Source organism: Platichthys flesus, chromosome 3 (assembly GCF_949316205.1).
Source record: "Platichthys flesus chromosome 3, fPlaFle2.1, whole genome shotgun sequence".
NCBI lineage: Eukaryota > Metazoa > Chordata > Actinopteri > Pleuronectiformes > Pleuronectidae > Platichthys > Platichthys flesus.
In genome coordinates this window covers 2579745-2600821 of record NC_084947.1, presented here as the reverse complement: position 1 = coordinate 2600821, position 21077 = coordinate 2579745, and the positions used below count along the sequence as shown (strand labels likewise).

The 21077-nt window shown below is 47.2% G+C and overlaps 1 protein-coding gene across 1 annotated transcript in view; it reads left to right on the top strand.

Moving 5' to 3' along the window:
- Window positions 1-20039, top strand: part of fras1 (Fraser extracellular matrix complex subunit 1) — a 119350-nt gene extending 99311 nt beyond the window's left edge. The window contains 29 exon segments of the mRNA XM_062380547.1: window positions 651-830; window positions 3956-4080; window positions 5356-5496; window positions 5587-5814; window positions 7020-7133; window positions 8291-8441; window positions 9365-9524; window positions 9603-9771; window positions 10342-10588; window positions 10759-11103; window positions 11809-11969; window positions 12047-12194; window positions 12269-12474; window positions 12646-12686; window positions 12688-12800; window positions 12902-13102; window positions 13191-13378; window positions 13835-14110; window positions 14190-14422; window positions 14512-14672; window positions 14878-15092; window positions 15465-15615; window positions 15935-16042; window positions 16135-16294; window positions 16430-16546; window positions 16630-16796; window positions 17526-17731; window positions 17900-18046; window positions 18344-20039. Coding sequence (XP_062236531.1) covers window positions 651-830; window positions 3956-4080; window positions 5356-5496; window positions 5587-5814; window positions 7020-7133; window positions 8291-8441; window positions 9365-9524; window positions 9603-9771; window positions 10342-10588; window positions 10759-11103; window positions 11809-11969; window positions 12047-12194; window positions 12269-12474; window positions 12646-12686; window positions 12688-12800; window positions 12902-13102; window positions 13191-13378; window positions 13835-14110; window positions 14190-14422; window positions 14512-14672; window positions 14878-15092; window positions 15465-15615; window positions 15935-16042; window positions 16135-16294; window positions 16430-16546; window positions 16630-16796; window positions 17526-17731; window positions 17900-18046; window positions 18344-18931 — 5447 coding nt within the window. The 3' untranslated portion in view covers window positions 18932-20039.
- Window positions 20040-21077: the final 1038 nt, after the last annotated feature.

Here is a 21077-nt window from a genome sequence, read left to right as displayed (position 1 = left end):
ACCTGTAAAGATATGAAGTTGTAGATTGATTCATCTCACTGCACGTCTTTGTGTTGCTGCTGTAAACCGAGCGTTAGAACTCGTCTCTCCTCCGAAGGCTGGAAACACCGAACCTCCGGTTTCCCTTGTCCTCCCGCGGCCGCCGACCGAACTGCAGCAGCGATTCAGCTGTGAAATGGATTGTCTGTCCCTCACAGTTGAACAGCGTCCTGATTCTTTCATATCTCCCCCAGCTCCCCCCCCCCCCCTCCATCAGGTTCTCATATCTCTTCCCACCACCCTCCCCTCTGAGGACTTCCCTTCCCCTCTCTCAATCTCTCCTAACCTGTTTGTCCTGTATCACTCCCTCACCCCTCCCGATACACCTCGCTCCCTCCTGTGCTGTCGATCATCCTAATCTGTTTCACTGTTTGTACTCGTACCTGTGTCATGTCTCAGCTCCTCCTCTTCCTAAAGTCCCGTCTGCTCCTGTTATCTCCTCTCGTCTCCAGATCCGTCTCAGCTTCTTTCTCCTCCATCGCTTCCCTCCATCTTTTCTCCCACATGAGCAATCGACTCCTAACAAGTGTATTAGTTTAGATAAAGTGTTTCACCGGTGAATCTTCGCTTTGAGTGGGGCTCTAACCTTCGTTGTCCCCCCCCCCCTGCAGAGGACCGTCTCCCCCCCTCTGTGGTGGTGAACAAAGGTCTGGTGCTGGATGAGAACACCATGAAGAAGCTGACCACGCTGCAGCTGTCGGCCAGCGACCAGGACAGCGAGCCGGGCGAGCTCATCTACCGCATCACCAAGCAGCCGGGCCTGGGTCACCTGGAGCACGTGGCCAACCCAGGTAGGCAGAGGGAGGGGGGGGGGTGCTGCTCACACTGGGAACAGCTCGGGTTCGGGACAGGAAGTTCAACTTGATACGTGGAGGTTTTTATTTGATCTGCAGAACGAAACCAGCAGATCAGATCATAAGGCTCCGAAAACCATTTCCATATCCAAATATAAACTTAATAATACAGTTAAATAATTTATTATTTGTTGGAATAATAGTATTATATATAGTATAAAACATTCATACTGGTCATGGATATCTAAACTGACCTTCACTCACCAAAGGCTCTTTGAAAACTTAAGATATTCAGTGACATTATTATTCTGTTTCAAAGTAAAACACCAAATAGATTAATGTTCTTAGTGAAATTAATCTTCTATGAGAAGTAATAATAATTTGGCTGATCTCCACCTGTAGAAAGAGTTTATGAACAACCACTATTAATCGTACTGTGTGTGTGTGTGTGTGTGTGTGTGTGTATGTGTGTGTACTTGTGTGTACTTGGGTGTCTGTGTGTGTATGAGAAAAATAGAGGCAGAAGAAATATTAATTCGTTCTTCATCAGTCAGTTGGATTTACTTCAGACTCATTCAACCTGAATTCATCTCCAGATAGTTTCATCTTGTCTTTGATAATTAACTGCACACACACAGACACACACATAGACACACAGACAGACACACAGACACACAAAGGGGGAAGTGTAATGATCCTGGTGTGTGTCACAGCTCAGTCCAAACTCCCTTGGGTGTCCAGCTGACGTCTGGTGAAGTCCATAGAATCATGATTCCCACATCAGAACCTTCAGTGTTCTGTCCTCGAGCTCCATCTTTAACTTGTCACCTGACGGTGAGTACCTCAAACAGGTGATTAGTAGCTTCCTGGCGATTGAGCGTTTCGGCTTCACCTGAGTCATCAAACTCTCCCGCAGAATGTTAATTAACTCTCTCTCAGGGCGCCACCTCCTCCTCAGTGATTGGCCGACAGCTGACGAGGACCGTGGAGGTGATGGCACACTGCGATGAACGCCCAACAGCCGGAGTCTTCAAAAAGCTGAAGGTCGTGACTCTGCTCTCGTGCAAACCGGTGAACTCTGTGATCATATTCACCGTCACTTCTGTCAGAGACAAAGTTCTGAGCAGGACGTTCAGCTCCGACTCTCACAAACAGACAAAGGAGTCGAGAGCTCCGTGTTTATATCGAACTTCGTGCTCAGCTGATGTCACATGAGATTTGTTGAGTTCAAACGTCAGATGTGCAACGTGAAGTTTGTCCCCGAGAAGAATTTCACTTTCCACACAGAGGGAAATGAAGTTGTGTGCAGACAGATTTGAACGGAGACTAAATCGGTAGATAATAAGATACAAGTTCCTATTTTGTGAAAAATTTTCAAAACTTTATATTACACTCTTATTTATACCAACAATTCCCATTTTCATTCAAATATATAATATATTCTCTGCCGTTTTATTGTTTATTTTCTCATTCTGCCTCGTCGGTTGTATTTCCTCCCTGAGAAGCACTTTGCACCGTTTATTAAAGATAAGGCCAAATAAATAAAAATCATTTGAACGGAATTAAATTCGATTGGCGCTCGACAGCGTTCAGCCGGCGTCTGAACCTCCGGAAAACCAAAAACTTTCCTTCTTCTATTTCCTGTCAAGACAAATGGAATCAACAGCACGATTCCTCTTAATATAATCGGTTGACGGCAGGATCTCCATCACTGACGGAGGATATTGCTTCTGTCTCCGTGCGTCTGCCCGTCCTGATTATGGTGATGACTCCTCGTCGGGGGGGGAGTCGGTGCCACGGTGAGGGAGGATGATTGACTTCTGCTTGTTTCACTGTGTCCGACCCTGACGTGAAGAAGATTGATGTTGAAAAGCCTCCATTTCCATTTTCCTCAAGGATCCAGTGACACATCTGAAGAGTAATCGTCCACCTGGAGTCAAACTCCTGACCCGTCTCATCGGGAGGTGGTTTTATTTCTCCCTCTTTTCATTTTGGAGTGCTCCTCCCATCATGCACGGGGAAATTACTTTTCTATCTGTCCCGGCCTTCATTTCTGAGCATAAAAACCTGTGTTTACTTAGTTAAAGCAACTCTACGTAACTTTAACTGAGCAACAGCGCCCTCTGCAGCCACAGTTGGGCGTTTAAAGGCTCATTAACTTCCTTTATGTTAGCATGGTTGTTTATCAATACATCCACTAGAGGGCAGTGCAGAGCCGAGAGTTTCCGACACGTGTCCGTGCTTTAGATCAAGAACCACTTTGAATGTATTTCATATAAAGAACAGCTGAGGCTCCTTTCTGGAAACTTTTATCTAATTATCTCTGAATAACAAACTAATAAGATTCACCTTCCTAGAATGTAAGAATAATTTGTATTTAATTTTAAGGACAATAGACAAGTTATATTTGATTGTTGCATTAAAATCTGATTGTGTTTCCCTCTGTGTCTTAATCCATTGAGCCTCGTTAGATTGTTATAGATTCAACTTTTGTTTCACTTTCAGTTTGTGTCGCTCATTTAAAACGATAAAAGAAAAAGAAGCGGAGGAGGAGAGACAAATCAGAACAGTTTGAGCTCAGAGACAAAACACTGAATATAAAAACCATCTGAAACGAGCCTGTGATGCCCAGATGGAAAAGATTAAGAATCATATTAAGAAACATATGAACTGACGCTGAGGGATTGGACAGACAAACCACTGACGAGTGTCTGTGGCAGAGTGTGTTCAAAGGGAATGGATGTTCTAATGATGTGTGTGTGTGTGTGTGTGGGGGGGGGGGGTGTTCAGAGAAACAGGAAGTAGACAATCTGCTGTTGATTGTTCCAGTGCCACTTAATTCTAATTCTCTCTCTCTGTCTCTCTCTCTCTCTCCTCTCTCTCTCTCTCCTCTCTCTCTCTCTCTCTCTCTCTCTCTCTCTTTCTCTCTCTCTCTCTCTCTCTCTCTCCTCTTTCTCTCTCTCTACCTCTCTCTCTCTCTCTCTCTCTTCTCCTCTCTCTCTCTCTCTTTCCTCCTCTCTCTCTCTTTCTCTCTTCTCTTCTCTCTCTCTCTCTCTCTCTCTCTCTCTTCTCTCTCCTCCCTCTCTCTCTCTCTCTCCCCCCCCTCTCCCTCTCTCTCTCAGGCACCCGGATCAGCACCTTCACTCAGGCCGACCTGGCCTCACGCAGTGTCCAGTACGTCCACAGCAGTGAAGAGGAGAAGCACGCCGACCAGTTCTCCTTCACCGTGTCCGACGGGACCAACGAGGTGAAGGGACTTGTCCAATAACGATCAGCTTGTAGAGCCCGTTTAAATTATATAAAGAGTTTTAAAAGAATCTACATAAACAAAAGAACACGATCCGTTGCTCCTAAGAAATCCCGGGAGGATTCTCCAAAGTAACAACACATGAATAAATATGATCAAGTCCTTTTTTGAACTCCAGAGCTTTCAGAGTCGTGAGGAACAGAGCGTCACTCCGGTTCACTCCCCCCCCCCCCCGAGCCCCTCGTGCCCTCATGCATAAATCTGCCTTGCTAATCCTGACTAATGAGGACTTGAGTAACATGTGAAGAAGGTCATGTGGCCTTCACGCCCGGCTGAGTGCAGTGTGACACTGTGGAGGTTTGTGTTGAAGTGGTTTTCTGTGCTTTTACTTCTGTGGGCTCTCCTCTCTCCATCTGGGAGGCCCCACGTTCATTCATTCTTTTATTTGTTCATTTATCCATCTATCGTGTGTGTGGTGAATTAGAAATGCGTGGGATTTGTTTTGTCCTTTTCAAAGTGAAACTACAGCCGAATAGATCTTCTCTTAAAACTGCTGTTAGAGTTTTTAAAGATCTTATAGATGATGTGTACACACATTATAGAAAGTTACTATATCTAGTTTAAAGTAGTTGATTTGACATATTCAGAACCATCTTGTTCAACATTACAATTATCTCAAACCTCCGCTAATTCTCCTTTAACCTCATCAACCTGCTTCACACTTTACTTTTTATCAAGATCTATGAATTGTTTCCTGGGAAAACAGAGAAAAGGATAAAAGAATTCCTGGATCTGCAACAGAATTCAATGAGTTCTTCTAAGTGGAAATCTCTTGTTTTTCTGTAATCTGACTTACAAACAAACAAACAAACAAACAAACAGAGGTGAACATAAAAAACCTTACATCATCTTCTGAGCCCCCTGGAAAACCAAACATCTTCAAAAAGGACAAATCCTTTGAGGTGACGACAACCTGAACATGAGAAGAGTCTGTCTGACTTGTGTTTATATCAAATCTGTTATTGTTCCTCGTATGAATCTCTTCCTGAAGCTGATGCTAGTATGAAGCGTCTGCAGGGGGAACGCAAATCAAGTGGAAATACAAAGTTCCCTCTGGTTTTTGGGACAATGTTCTGCTTGTAATGTTTAATAAATGTGATTCTTAAAAGGAAAGTTAGTCCTTCAGGTCATCTGGAGCAAATGAAGGTGTTTGAGGAAGAGTTTCACTTCTGATTTGCTGCAGCTTGGATTCATGTTGTGTTGTGTGGTCGTCAGGTGGCTCAGACCTTCTACATCACCATCAAACCGGTGGACGACTCCCTGCCGCTGCTCCAGGTCCCCGGCATGAGGGTGCAGGAGGGCGTGAGGAAGACCATCACCGAGTTCGAGCTGAAGGCCACAGATGCCGACACGGAGGTGAGACTTCACCAAACCCCCCGGGGAGAATCTCATCTATCACAATCTAGAACCATCTGATTTCCGGTGTTAACTCTCGTGTCCCTCCAGGCGGAGTTCATCGTCTTCACCGTGGTCCAGGCTCCTCGCCACGGCACCGTGGAGCGCACCAGCAACGGCCAGCACTACCGGCAGACCAGCAGCTTCAGCATGGACGACGTCTACCAGAACCGCATCAGCTACAACCACGACGGCTCCAACTCGCTGAAGGACCGCTTCACCTTCTCCGTGGCCGACGGCACCAACCTGCTCTTCATGGTGGAGGAGGGCGGCAAGGAGGTGTGTGTCTGTGTGTGTGTCTGTGTGTGTGTGTGTGTGTGAGTGAGGCAAATTCCTGACATTTTTAGTACAGCTAGATGATTGGATTAGCTGAGTTCTGGTATTCATGGGTGCACGTACATGTGTGTGTGAAGGTCAGAGTTTGTGATTCTGTGTGTGTCTGTGTGTGTGTGTGTGTGTGTGTGTGTCTGTGCTTCTCTGACCTTTTTTATGGCAAAGAGCGTGAATCAGCATTTTAAGTGTGTGTGTTCATATGCTTCAGTCTTTGTGGGGACTTGGTTGTAAAAACTGCAGAGTCGGGACATTTAAAAAAAAAAAACTGGAACATTCTTGAGACACTTTTAGAAAAGTGGGGACGTTTTGACAAGTGAGGACATTTTTAGAAACGTTTGAATGAACTCGACTACACCTGCCTCCTGCCCCATCTGTCAATCACACGGTATCCACCCCCCCCCACCCCCCACCCCCAATGCATACGGTGCTTTATCGTCTATTTGACTCCAAATGGATCATAAATAGATAAACCAGTTGGGTCGCCCTCTGTTGGTCATGAGAGAGAATACAGGTTTCAGTCACATCCACATTGGCTTCACTTTCTGGAGCATTTTCAGGCGTTCATTAGAACATATCTAAAAAAATAAGGACATTTTGAAAACCTGGAAACACTTTCAGAAAGTTGGAACATAAATGGAAAGTGAGGAAATGTTTTAAACGCAAAAGTGCGATTTGTCTCACACACACACACAACCACACACCTACACTTTCTCAGGCTTGTGTTCATTATCCCCCCACCACCCGAGGACATCAGGCTCCATCGTCACACATGTTCTTCGCTGATTGAGGTGAATTCGTTGCCCCTGGAGCTGCCCTCTTATTAAAAAATGTACGAGCTCCTATAAAACCGTGCGGATGGATGCATCTTTCAAATGGCACATGTCAGAGTTGGCCTTAGCAGCGTCTGTGTGATGAATACTGGAGCTTTATATCTTGTTTAATCAGAAGGAATTCAATCTCCTGGATCCAGGACTGTTCAGGCAGAAATCTGAGGGAGAGAACCTGAGCCAATAAAATCAAAACGTCCACAGACCACCAGGAATGATTCAGAAAACAAAAAGCTTTCTGTGGTTCGGTTGTGAAAATATTGCAAATAAAATGGCTTCTTTACTTTTCAACTCTTCACAAAAACCTGAATTTGTTTTTTGCAGATCGTGACGGCCGCTCCCCAGAAGTTCAAGATCGATATCCTGCCGGTGGACGATGGAACTCCGCGGATCGTCACTAACCTGGGTTTACAGTGGCTGGAGTACATGGACAACAAGGTACAGATCAACTCCATCTTTAATAAACATCTTCACACGTTCTCTGTTCTGTTCAACAGCTGTTCAAATATGTGATGGGTCCAGTGATGGAGATATTTCTCAAATTTTTCTGATTTATTAACTTTAGTTGGTCCAGTAGAAGTTACACAATAATAACATATTATCTATAAACCTCTTTAAAAGATTCAAGCTGTCTCTGTGCATGTGTAATTTACTTGCGCCCCCTGCTGGTGCAAAGACCTCATCACAGTGAAGCCCATTAGTTTCTATGGCTATTGTAAAAATGTCTCTTTATTCATTTGTGTGAGATGGTTTATCACAGAGCGATAATATGATGCAATATGAAGCTGCTCTCTCACATCTGCTTCTGACAGCTGGAGAGAAAGTGAAACTTAACAGACGCAGTGACATCATCATGACCTGAAAGTGGAGATGAGCTTGTTCCTGTTTTAATGTTTATGTGTTTGGTTTCAAAGAAATGAGAAACTCACTGTGTTTATAACTTAAATCACTTTAAACGAGTCACTTTCACTATCACACTTCATTCACACGCTGTCGGCTCAGCTGTCAGGAGGGGTTTGGGGTTCAGTGTTTTGCCCAAGGGCACTTCAGCGTGCAGACTTGCACTGGGGGATCGAACCACGACCTTCTGGTTAGTGGACGACCCCCTCTCGCTCCTGAGCCACAGGAAATCCTCAACGTATTTTCAGTGCCAGACCGTTGATGGACCTTATAAAATACACAAACTCAACAACAGAAACACACATAGTGCTCGCGTCCCTCTCTGCACAGTCGTCAGAGCTGCTCGTTAGTTTCTCCTTAATATTCTGAGGTCTCAACCTGAACGTGTAAAGTTCCTTCAGATAATCTATGATTGTGATTGACACCAATAAAATGTTTTTATGCTTTTCAAGGTTTTTAATATCTTTTTTTTGTAACCTGTGAGACGTTATCAATACATAAACAGAACAAACGATGATAATGAAATTTGCAGTAATAAATATCCATAAATAAAGTCGCAGCAGGACACACGTTTCTCCAAATCGTTCTTTTTCAGTAAAGTCAAGTTTGTGAAGCCGCTAGAGAGTAAACAACAACAACAGTTAAAGTATCTTACATTATTCATAACGAGTGTTCATTCTGTTTCCGCCCCTCAGGCCACCAACCTGATCTCGAAGAAGGAGCTGCTCACCATGGACCCCGACACCGACGACGGGCAGCTGGTGTACGAGGTCACCACCGAGCCCAAGCACGGCTTCCTGGAGAGCAAACTGAAGCCCGGCAGCCCCGTCAGCTCGTTCACACAAGGTGCGGCCCCAGTGCTGGATTCTATCAGAACCAGTAGATCTAGAAACCAGCGGAGAAGAGCTGAAGACTCCTCCCTCCTCCCTCCTCCATGTCCACTGTGTCTTACCTTCACTCCAGGTTGTGGTTGAAAGGCACCTGAGCACCTGGGAGGGTTCTCTCCTCCGTTCGATACAGAATTTAACAGAAGAAGAAGAAAAAGGAGGAGGAAGCTGCTGTTGATATAATGGTTTGAACCATAATGATATCAAGTAGCTCAAGCTATACTCGAATTAGCCTCCGGGGGCAGCAGCTAATATTCTGTGGCGTCCTTTTATCTCACGTTTCTCCACACAAACACAAACCCTGATTCTTGCTGTAGGTGTTTCAGGTCCAGAGGAAGTTGTGTCTCATCTCCATGAACAGTCTTCTGTGGATTAACTCACACAAATCAAGACGTCGATGAGTTTCTATCCCTGTGTGTCTTGTTCCCTCCTCACAGACTGTTCACCTGCTCAGATGTGTTTGGATCAAACTAGAAACAGGAACCAGGCGTCTTCTAAGTGACTCTCTCTGGGTCATTTCTTTCTTTATCCCTTTTGTTTGGCTTCCAGCTCTCAATTACAAACTCGCCCTTTCTCTCCCTCCTCCTCTGCAGAGTGTAAATGAGCAGACGTCGTGGAACCAGTGGTGACTTTCATCTTTTATTCCCAATTTCTCTCCAGTAATGAGGAAAAGGCCACAGGCTGCAGATAATGGAATCAGTAATTCACAGGAAAATACATTTCCTCACAAACCCAGACCTCCCAGAGCATTAGTCTTTTCTTTGGGAGGGGGGTGGGGGGGGTGGGGTTGTCCCTTTCCACAGAGGAAGGTCGTGGTTTATCATTGTAGATCCACCTGCTGATAACAGTCATGTGACTTCTCCTGACCTTGCTTCCCTCCAGCCGACGTCAACCTGGGTCTGATCCGCTACGTGCTGCACGAGGAGAACGTCCAGGAGACCATGGACACCTTCAAGTTCCTGGTGAAGGACAGTAAACCCAACGTGGTCAGCGACAACGTCTTCCACGTCCAGTGGTCGCTCGTCAGCTTCGAGCACAAGAGGTCGGTACCGTGAGGCGTTACACAGAAAAACGAATTAGTGACTTTACCTCAGGGATCTCTAACATGGTGGTTCCACAGCTACAACGTGAGTGAGAAGGCCGGCACGGTGGCGGTGACGGTGAAACGAACCGGGAACCTCAACCAGTACGCCATCGTGCTCTGCCGCACCGAGCAGGGCAGCGCCACCTCCACCAGCAGCGTGGGGTCGAACCCCGGCCAGCAGGACTATGTGGAATATGCTGGACAGGTAACCTTTGGATTTTTAAAATATTAAGATGATTTTTCTTTCTTTTTCATGTGCAATATCACCACTCGTGCAATTTGTGTGACAAAATTGTTTTGTTCATCATCGCATTCATTTATAATCATGTGCAATATTCTATTTTACTTCCTCTTTTATCATTTCATTTCTACTCATCGCCCCTGTAGTAGAGTATTAGTTTATCTCGATATGCTTCATTTTATTTCATTTACAATAATCTTATATTTTTACTTTATTTGAATCTTCACTCGTATTTTAGACTTAATTCTTTACTGTGTTTTTTTTTTCTGTATTCTATTCTACCTTTTATTTTTCTGTACTGTAATTTGGAGCAAGCTGGCACAAGAGTTTCCTTCTGGATTAATAAAATCTTAACTTTTGTTGTTTTTTGAATCTTAGAAAACAGCCATTGATTATTTTTGACTAACAAAACTCCTGACGTCCTGCTCACAGTTTTGTTTCTGCTCGTTTTAAGACACTTGTCCTGCAGCATTGCTGTCACTGAAAACAAAAGCATCATCTTATCCCTCTCACTGCCGCTGGCTGCGTTCTCAGGTCCAGTTCGACGAGCGCGAGGACACCAAGGTCTGCACCATCGTCATCAACGACGACAAAGTGTTCGAGGGAATCGAACTGTTCCACGTGGAGCTGAGCATGCCCGTGTACGCGCTGCTCGGAGGAAACACCCGCGCCCTCGTCCACGTCAACGACACCGAGGACGAGCCCACGCTGCAGTTCGACAAGAAGATCTACCACATCAACGAGAGCACCGGGTTCATCCACGCTCCCATCGAGAGGAAAGGTGAGGAGCAGCTGCACAAGACCAGGGCTCTATAGTCCAGCTCCTGGGAGGTCAGAGGTCAAGGTCACCATATATCTTCACAGGACAGTGATTCTAGTCCGTCAATGCAAAGCTGTATCTGTTGAGTTCAGGAGCATGAAGGTCAGTGACCCTCCCCCCCCTCTCCTCAGGTGACACCTCCAGCACCGTGTCCGCTCTCTGCTACACCGTGGCCAAGACGGCTCAGGGCAGCAGCCTCCACGCGCTGGAGTCCGGCTCCGACTTCAAGAGCCGCGGCATGACCGGCGACAACCGCGTGATCTTCGGCCCGGGCATCAGCATGTCCACCTGCGACGTGAAGCTCATCGACGACAGCGAGTACGAGCTCTCCGAGGAGTTCGAGCTGGTGCTGTCGGACGCCTCGGACAACGCCCGCGTGGGGGGGGTGACCGTGGCCAAGGTGGTCATCGATGGACCCAACGACGCGTCGACCGTGACTCTGGGGAACGCCACCTTCACCTTCAGCGAGGACGCAGGTCTGAGTTTCCTTTTCTGTGTTTTCATCGTCTGTTAATTATTAAAGTTTAGAATCTCTGTGGGGAAATGAGGAGAAACCGCTGCAGCCAAGAGTCTGAGGATTCAGACCAGACCAGTAATTCAGTCTGAGCTGTTTCACTGTCCAAAGTATTTAAACAAGAGTAAGTGTCTGGTGATGAAAGCTGTTTTATTACCAATAATGGAAGTATATGTTGTGGTATATTGTTTATTTCAGGATTCTAGTTGTGATCATAATCCACAATCAGCCGCCTCCACGTCCACAGTGTTGAGCAAATGTCACTAGAAAGATTGATTGTAAATCTGCTTCTCTCTCTCTCTCTCTCTCTCTCTCTCTCTCGCTCTCTCTCTCTCTCTCTCTCTCTCTCTCTCTCTCTCTCTCTCTCTCTCTCTCTCTCTCTCTCTCTCTCTCTCTCTCTCTCTCTCTCTCTCTTACACTTGAATAAAGGCATCAACCACACGTCATTTAACACCCGGCACAGTTAGTCACCGCGGAAAACGAAGTTGCTCAGTGAATTTATTCTGCCGCTATTAGTTCTCGACTTAATCATTTAAGAACCATGGACTCACTGGAGAGAGAGAGAGAGAGAGAGAGGTCGTCTGGAGGTCGTCTGATGTTTTAAACTTCTTGTCTCTTTCCCTCGTTCGACTCTCTGAATAAAACCTGATCCTTTTCCAACCTGCAGGCACGATCGAGATCCCGGTGCTGCGTCACGGCAGCGACCTGTCCTCGCTGACGTCCGTGTGGTGCGCCACTCGACCTTCAGACCCCCCCTCAGCCAGCCCGGGGGTGGACTACATCCCCAGCTCCAAGAAGGTGGAGTTCAGACCTGGGAAGACTGTGGAGGTGAGGGTGGAGTCTCTGCAGCTCGCTACGAACGTCCTCTTGGCTTGTTCCTCAATCTGCTGCCTCTGTTTCTACAGACCTGCAGTTTGACCATCATGGACGACATCCAGAACCCGTCCATCGAGGGGCCCGAGTCCTTCGTGGTCTTCCTCAGTTCTCCACAGGGGGCGGTTCTTCAGGAGCCGTATGAGGCCAACGTCATCATCAGCGACACCTTCCAGGACAGTAAGTGTCAATCATCTTCTCTCTGGATGGACTAGAGGAGAGCCAATCACAGACTAATGCTCTCGCTCTCTCAGTTCCCAGCATGCAGTTTGTTAAGAGCGCCTACACCGTGAAGGAGAAGGACAGCGTCCTCCATATCCCCATCACCCGAACCGGGGACCTGTCCTTCAAGTCTTCAGTGCGCTGCTTCACCAGGACCATGTCGGCCATGGTGATGGACGACTTCGAGGAGAGAAGAAACGCCGACGAGTCACGAATCACGTTCCTCAAAGGAGAGAAGGTAGAATGATCTGTTTGTCTGTTTATCTGTTTATCTGTTTATCTGTTTATCTGTTTATCTGTTTGTCTGTTTATCTGTTTATCTGTTTGTCTGTTTATCTGTTTATCTGTTTGTCTGTTTGTCTGTTGTTGTTTTCATTCGCTCATTAAAATGTGTTTCCGTTGCCTCCAGGTGAAGAACTGCACGGTCCACATCAACGACGACTCTGTGTTCGCCGGAGGAGGAGTTCCAGGTGCATCTTGGGACGCCGCTGGGCGACCACTGGAGCGGTGCCATGGTGGGCGCGAGCGACATCGTCACCCTCACCATCACCAACGATGAAGATGGTAAGCAGAAGGCGCAGCTGGGATGAATCCCACTGAGTGATGGTGGTCTTAAGTCACCACCAGGGGGCAGCTCTGTGACTTCTCCTCTTCTCCTCCTGCAGCTCCCACCATCGCGTTCGAGCAGGCGTCCTATCAGGTGAGAGAACCTCCCGGTCCGGACGGGATCGAGGTGCTGAACATCAAGGTGGTGCGGGGGGGCGACCTGGACCGGACCTCCAAGATCCGCTGCAGCACCCGGGACGGATCGGCCCAGTCCGGCGTCGACTACAACCCCAAGAGCCGAGTTCTGAAGTTCCCCCCCGGTCAGTGCTGCAGACCCTCTGGTGACAGAAGAAGAAAGAAGCTGATTCACGAACACGTCAGGAATGTTCTGGTTTCTTTGTCTCGTAGGGATGGACCACATCCTGTTCAAGGTGGAGATCCTGTCCAATGAGGACAGGGAGTGGCACGAGTCCTTCTCATTGGTCCTCGGCCCCGATGACCCGGTGGAGGCGGTGCTGGGGGAGATCACGATGGCGACCGTGACCATTCTGGACCAGGAAGCTGCCGGAAGCCTCATCCTGCCTTCCACACCGATCGTAAGAAAACGTCAACACAAGGACTCACACTCCCCAGCCCCATTTTACTTCTGTTTGACAATATGTACACAAAACAACACAACGATACAAAGCAAAGAGAAGAAGCTCGAACAGGAAGTGTTTTCAGGTTTTCTGAGGAGACGACATGTGTTTGTTTCCTGCAGCTCTGACAGCCAAACATGTTTTTAACGATTTTCAGATCCGACACAACAAGAAACATCCCCCCCCCCCCCCCTCTCCTCTGATGCATATTCAGTAACTGCGTTTTCCTTCAGGCGTTTGTTTACAGCTTCTACATTATGAATACATTTCAGATGCTTCGTTCCCTTTTCCGTTCAGATATTAAGTGCTGGGTGATTTTACACTAAACGCCTTTTAGAGCCTCAGCAGGGGACTCTTCTCTCCCTGGACCATCTTCACTAAACATCCCTCCCCCCCCTCCTCCTTCCTCCTCAGGTGGTGTCGCTCGCCGACTACGACCACGTGGCCGAGGTGACGAAGGAGGGCAGTAAGAAGACGCCCTCTCCGGGTTACCCTCTGGTCTGCGTCACGCCGTGTGACCCCCACTACCCCAAGTTCTCTGTGATGAAGGAGCGCTGCGAGGAGGCCGGCATCAACCAGACGCAGGTCCACTTCTCCTGGGAGGTGGCGGCGCCCACCGACACCAACGGAGCCCGCTCGCCCTTCGAGACGGTCACAGACACCACGCCCTACACCGGCGTCAACCACATGGTGAGTGTGTAACTATATGAGTGTGTGTGTTTTTGTATATATTCTGGATATGTTTATCTGACGTGTGTGTGTCTTCCAGGTCCTGGACAGTATTTACTTCAGCCGCCGTTTCCACGTGCGCTGTGTGGCTCAGGCCAGAGATAAGTCCGGTCACCTGGGGACGCCGCTGAGGAGCAACATCGCCACCATCGGCACCGAGGGCTCCATCTGCCACACGCCTGTGACCACCGGAACCGCCAGAGGCTTCCAGGCCCAGTCCTTCATCGCCACGCTCAAGTACCTGGACGTGAAGCACAAGGAGCATCCCAACCGGTAGACGCTACCAGAAACATCTTCTCCAGAACGCATATGAACTGTTAACGTGTTTTTATTCATCATTGACCTGGACGTTCTCTGTGTAGAATCCACATCTCGGTGCAGATCCCCCACCAGGACGGCATGCTCCCCCTGGTGTCCACCATGCCTCTGCACAACCTGCACTTCCTGCTGTCGGAGTCCATCTACAGGCAGCAGCACGTCTGCTCCAACCTGGTGACCCTGAAAGACCTGCAGGGGCTGTCCGGTGGGTCGCTGACATGCACCACAACAAACACACACGTGACATATTATCTAGACACATCAGAAACACCTCTGAGAACCAAACAGGAGATTTAACAAAGGCGCATTTTAGGTTTAAATCATCCCGCGGTTCCACAGTGTTTCATATTTCAATTCCCTTCATTAAAACAGATTTTTCTCTGTGACACTAACTGTCCCCCACCTTTCAGAGACGGGCTTCCTGGACGACGTGTCCTACGACAGCATCTCTCTGGGACCGGGCTACGACCGCCCGTACCAGTTCAACCCCAACGTCCGGCAGACCAAGAGCATCCAGCTCTACAAGCACCTGAACCTGAAGAGCTGCATCTGGACCTTCGACGCCTACTACGACATGACCGAGCTCATCGACGTGTGCGGGGGATCCGTCACCGCCGACTTCCAGGTACTAACTGAGGACGATGTGTATGAACCTGACAGAAAACATGTAGATAGATATTCAAGCCTTAAACATATTTCTGAGAACGTGTAGGACTTTGAGAACAGATCCAACGAACATTGAGAAGCTGCTTTCAAGCTCAGAGTGAAGTTTCAACTTGAATCAGTTGTTGTTTAGCTCCCCAATGATCTGACGGCTGAGCTGCTCTCACAGAAACTCACTGGTCTAGAAACTGCTGATACACCAGAAACATTAATGAACCAAAGTAAAAATGTCCTTGGTCGAGAAACAATGTGGGAAGATCTCGGCTCTGAATACGATAAAGAAGCAGAACTCAACATCAAGAACCAACATTAAGTCGTACGGTTGTCCCTCCAGGTCCGGGACTCGGCTCAGTCCTTCCTGACGGTGCAGGTTCCGCTCTACGTGTCCTACATCTACGTGACGGCCCCACGAGGCTGGGCGTCTCTGGAGCATCACACCGAGATGGAGTTCTCCTTCTTCTACGACACCGTTCTCTGGAGGACAGGTCAGAGCCAGACCATGACCTTTTTATCTCTATGAGCAAATCAAAATATGAAGTTGTTTTTATATCATCAAATAAGAAATGAAACCCAATCTTATCAGGAACATGAACACACTTATAAGAAGAAGACATGAGAACTATTTAAAATGAGTTTTTGGTCCATGTCCCGTCCACTAACATGGAGGAGGCAGTTTATCCTAATGTACAGTCTAAAAAACACATAACGTTCTAATTTCATTTGACTGAATGTAGAGATGCATTTGATCCCTGTTCTCAAACACCCACCACCCGACATGAAACCATCGTTGTCTCACGTCTGCAGGAATCCAGACGGACAGCGTCCTCTCAGCCCGACTCCAGATCATCAGGATCTACATCAGAGAAGACGGCCGACTGGTGATCGAGTTCAAGACCCACGCCAAATTCAGAGGTCGGCTCCGAGGAGAACTCCCAGACTCTTATATCCCCCCCAGCCACTCGTTCCTTTGGTCTAACTGTCCGTCCATGTGTCCCCTCCTCCAGGTCAGTTTGTCCCCGAGCACCACACCCTCCCCGGACACAAGTCCCACCTGATGGCGCCCGACCACCTGGGGGGCATCGAGTTCGACATGCAGCTGCTGTGGAGCGCCCAGACCTTTGACTCCCCGTACCAGCTGTGGAGGGCCACCAGCTCCTACAGCAGGTCAGAGCAACCACACACGGCTGCAGCCAGGGGGCGCTGATGTCGTCTGGAAGCTGGCGAAAGATTATTTCTTTAGTTCTTATATTAGATAAGCTTGTAGACGGACAGAGAAAATAAAAATGTACCCTCTAACAGGAAGGACTATTCTGGAGAGTACACCGTCTTCCTGATCCCCTGCACCGTCCAGCCCACTCAGCCGTGGATCGACCCCGGGGACAAAGCTCTGTCCTGCACGGCCCACGCTCCGGAGAAGTATGTCCCCGACACACAACCAGCTGTGTAGAGATAAAACACACAAACACACACTGTAACGTGATTCTGTCGCACTCTGTCAGGTTCCTGGTGCCGATCGCCTTCCAGCAGACCAACAGGCCCGTCCCAGTGGTGTACTCCCTCAACACGGAGTTTCAGCTGTGCAACAACGAGAAGGTCTTCATGATGGACCCGGCCACCGCCGACGTGTCCATGGCGGAGATGGACTACAAGGGAGCGTTCTCCATGGGTATGGCCGGAGGTTCCAACACTGCTCTTGGTTTCTGCTTCTCACTGGAAAAGAAAAGGCCCAGGCAGACGTATCTGAGGAATGAGTGTGAAGGTTTAGAAGTTTGGTTTCAGCTAGATGTGAAGATTAGTGCAGCTTTGACACTTTGACACTGCAAGGTCCAAGAAGTTTTGAAACACTAGGTGGTGTAAAGGGGGGTGTTCAACATTCTGTCTTGGAATTTGCATATAGGCCCACATTCCTTTTAACCATCAGATATGTGACATCTTCAAAGACACACATAAAGTGCTTTAGGTTGAACAGAATGACAGATTGTCAAACAGGAACGTAAATGTAAAAGAAAGTCATTCTTGAACGGTTTTTGGCCTTTATGACGTTAAGTGTCGAGAATGTCGATCCACAACTGATGTGGAGCCAAGGACCTGTTCTTCCAGGCACTTTATCTCTTTACTAAAGTGCCTGGAAGAACAGGTCCTTGGCTAAAGTGATAAAGAGATCACTTTATCTCTTTATCACTTTATCACTTTATCACTTTATCACGTTAAAGATTTGTTAGATTTTAGTTTTGGAAGAACAAACTTTTAGTAGATCTCCTTCCTCCTACTGAATATAGGAAATGTTCTGTTCCTATATTCAGTCTGTGATACTTAATGAACCTTAGAAAAACCATGACCTCATTAATGTGGCAGATTTTTTATGAAAACCCTTTCCCTCTGTCGCCCCCTGCAGGTCAGACCATGTACGGCCGGGTGCTGTGGAACCCTGAGCAGAACCTGAACGCGGCCTACAAGCTGCAGCTGGAGAAGGTCTACCTCTGCACCGGCAGGGACGGACACGTCCCCTTCTTTGACCCCACGGGGACGCTGTACAACGAGGGGCCACAGTACGGCTGCATCCAGCCCAACAAGCACCTGAAGCATCGCTTCCTGCTGCTGGTACACACACTCTCCTCTACTCTCTGTTTTCCTGCATTTACAGTAGATTACATGACCTTATAAGCTATGCTACAGAAGTTATTTACTCTAAAAGTTAAATTACAAACTCCTCAACCTTATGGTCCTTCATTTTTCATTTGAACATCTTCTCTCTCTTTTTCGTTGTAGGACCGTAAACAACCGGACGTGTGCGACAACTACTTCCACGACGTTCCCTTCGAGGCTAACTTCGCCTCCGACATCGTGGAGCTGCAGCCGGTGGCCGCCATGCCGGGCGTGGACGGCTTCACCATGAAGGTCGACGCCCTCTACAAGGTGCGTGGAGTCACCTGTCGACAGAAATTATACTTTGGACGATCCTGTAAAAACTGAAAAGTAGACGTTAGAACAAATATAGAAAAACTGAATCCAATCTCATATTACTTAGATTTGATGAGACGAGTGGGGTTTGTTGTTTTTCAAAAGCTACAGCAATCCTTAATTTAATGTTAATAAGGTTTAATAAGATATTGTTATCATAACAAAGTTAGTGGAGTGTGTGCATGTGGGCGCATGAAAACAAAATGTAAGGAAAAGAACAAACTGAGGTTAAATCAAGCGATTGATTGGCAGGTGGAGGCGGGGCACCAGTGGTACCTGCAGGTGATCTATGTGATCAGCCCGGAGTCGCGCTCCAGCCCCCGGATCCAGCGCTCGCTGACCTACCAGCTGAGTCGGCCCAGACGGGACCTGGTGGACCGCAGCGGGCGCCTGACGCTGGACGAGTCGCTGATCTACGACAACGAGGGCGACCAGGTGAAGAACGGCACCAACATGAAGTCGCTCCGCCTGGAGGCCGGCCCCTCCCCCAGCTTCAACGCGCACGTGGGCAGCTCGGTGGGCGGGGGCGTGGCCGCCGTCACCATGCTGGTGCTGGTGCTGCTGGCCTCCTGCTTCCTGTTCGCCCGCTGCCGCCGCCAAGCCAGGCTGAAGAAGAGCCAGAGCGCGGCCAAGGCCTTCGAGGAGTACCCGCTCAACACCAAGGTGGAGGTGTGCATGGACAAGTGTGTGGAGAAGAACTTCAGCTCCAAACACTGCACGGTGAGGAACGTCAACATCCTCAACCGCAACCAGGACGCCAACAACAGCAAGGCCAAGGTCAAACAGGTCAACCTGGAGGTCAAACTCCACAACAACCTCAACGACGGCACGGAGGTCTGAAACACTGATGATGAGGAAGAGGAGGAGCTAGTAGAAATATATAAGAAAAAAGGTATTTTCTAAAGGAGAGTTTGTACTTACGGAGCGAGATGTTTGTTAATGTATTTTTATACCACTTTGAAAAAGGGAAGCGTGTGAAGCACAGATGGCCACGCTGCGTTTGAACCATTTCACAACTGGGCTACCTCAGGAATCCACAAACCGAAGCAGAGTCACCTTCATCCGAACCCTCTTCTTCACGTTTCACCTCATGTTCAGCCGAGACGCTGCAGATTGTTCCGACGAAAAAGAAATCGCTCAACGTTGCTAAGTCGACCGCTAGTCCGCGTAGACGTCTTCCTGTTCTTCATCCCGCAGAGGACTCCAGCTTCTTCTGAGTGAAAGTGTCGATCACATGCTGCCGCCGCCCGAGGCCGAGAGAGAGAGAGAGAGAGAGAAAGAGAGAGAGAAATTATAAACGAGGCCTTTTCAAGTGCAATTAACGCCATTAAACGTCTTTCAAATCTCACGAGCTGGAGCTTTTATTTGCATTTCTAAACGTGTCATTCATGCCTTACTCCGACAGCTGCCAACATTAAGTGCCATGCAGTATTTATCCTCATGAATTCCATCCAAAGTGTCCGAGAGTGAGAGGTGGTGAGTTGATGGTTCGGATCCCGTCCACATGACTGAGAGTTTTTAGCCTTATCACTGAAATTAACCACTTTTAAATGTATTTTGTGATTCACGTGTTCGTCCGCCTGCCTTTGTTTTCCGTCAAAAGACACAGAATCCCTCACCCCCCCCCCCCCCATGTATTATTCGTATTATCTTACCCTCTTATGATGTATTATGTTACGCTACTGACGATGTTAAGACTACTGGTATTTTTTTTTTAAAGTGTAGGACACTGGTTGGAGAGCAACAAAAAAACAAAACTCACCTAGTGTGAGACGCCTCTTTCTCTCCATTGGTCCCCTTAGATCCCGCCTCCTGGCTTTTTTTTTTCAACTGCGTGCCTATCAGACGATATCGAAATGGGGAATTCTGGGGAATAAAACATTATATATTTTTGGTGCTATCATTTTGTGGAGAGTAACTATGATGCTATCAATACGATGCCTGTATTTGGTGCCTTTTTTTTGGTAATAAAAAAAAAACAAAACCTTTGGTTGTTCTGTATTTATTGGTCATTATATCACGTTTTAGGATCCAGATGAAGATGTGTTCAAATCTTCAGGATGAACAGGGCCAGTGAAAAGTACATTAAACTATTACTACTGTTGACTAAACTGTGGACTTTGTTTTTATCTAAAAATATCTTGTAGGTTTTATAAGAACACAATTAGCTGCAGTACATTATATATTTGTTTAACATATAGTTGTACATATATTTACTTTGTGTTGTGTGAAAAACACATTTCAGGTACATAAGCCCTGAAGTCCTGGGAAGTGTGTTATTCTCCGTGTGCACAAGTTCTTTACTTGTTAAATTAAACAAATTATGTTTGTAGGAGATAAATATGTACTAAGAGATATTTAAGGTTATAATCCTGTTTGCACAGGACAGATAGATAGAGAGATAGAGAGTTTGTCTTCCTTCACTCGAGCTGGTTTGTCTTCATTTTTGTCAGCGGGCGTTTAAGCGAGAGTGGAAATTCAAACAGCTCAGGATGTTTCCATCAAGGTGTCGACTAATTAGTTTCTGTTTGTTCAAACTCTAATTTACATTTATCAACACTCGCAGGTTATTATCCAACCTTTTTAAAGAAAACACAATTTACCACATGTCCATTTGTTTGTATTGATGTGTCAAATGATCGTCCTGTGCAGCTCTGCCTTAAAACACACACAGAGAGACACACAAACACACACACACATCCTCATAAGTTGGCTTGACCATATCTTAATTCAGTTATTATTAATCACAGTCAATGATTCCTTAGACGTCGTCAAACTCTCATGACAAAAAAGTGTGATTGAAGCAATAAACTTTATTTTTATTTACTATACATTTTTTTATTTTCAATTACAACCTTTAATCAAACTGTATTTGGTGTTTAACACAAAAACCTTTTATTGAGCGAAGTGGAAAGGTGGGGGGGGGGGGGGGTCCGACTGGGCCCTGAAGGCAGCACACGCACCTCTGCGCGGTGGGCGTGTCCCT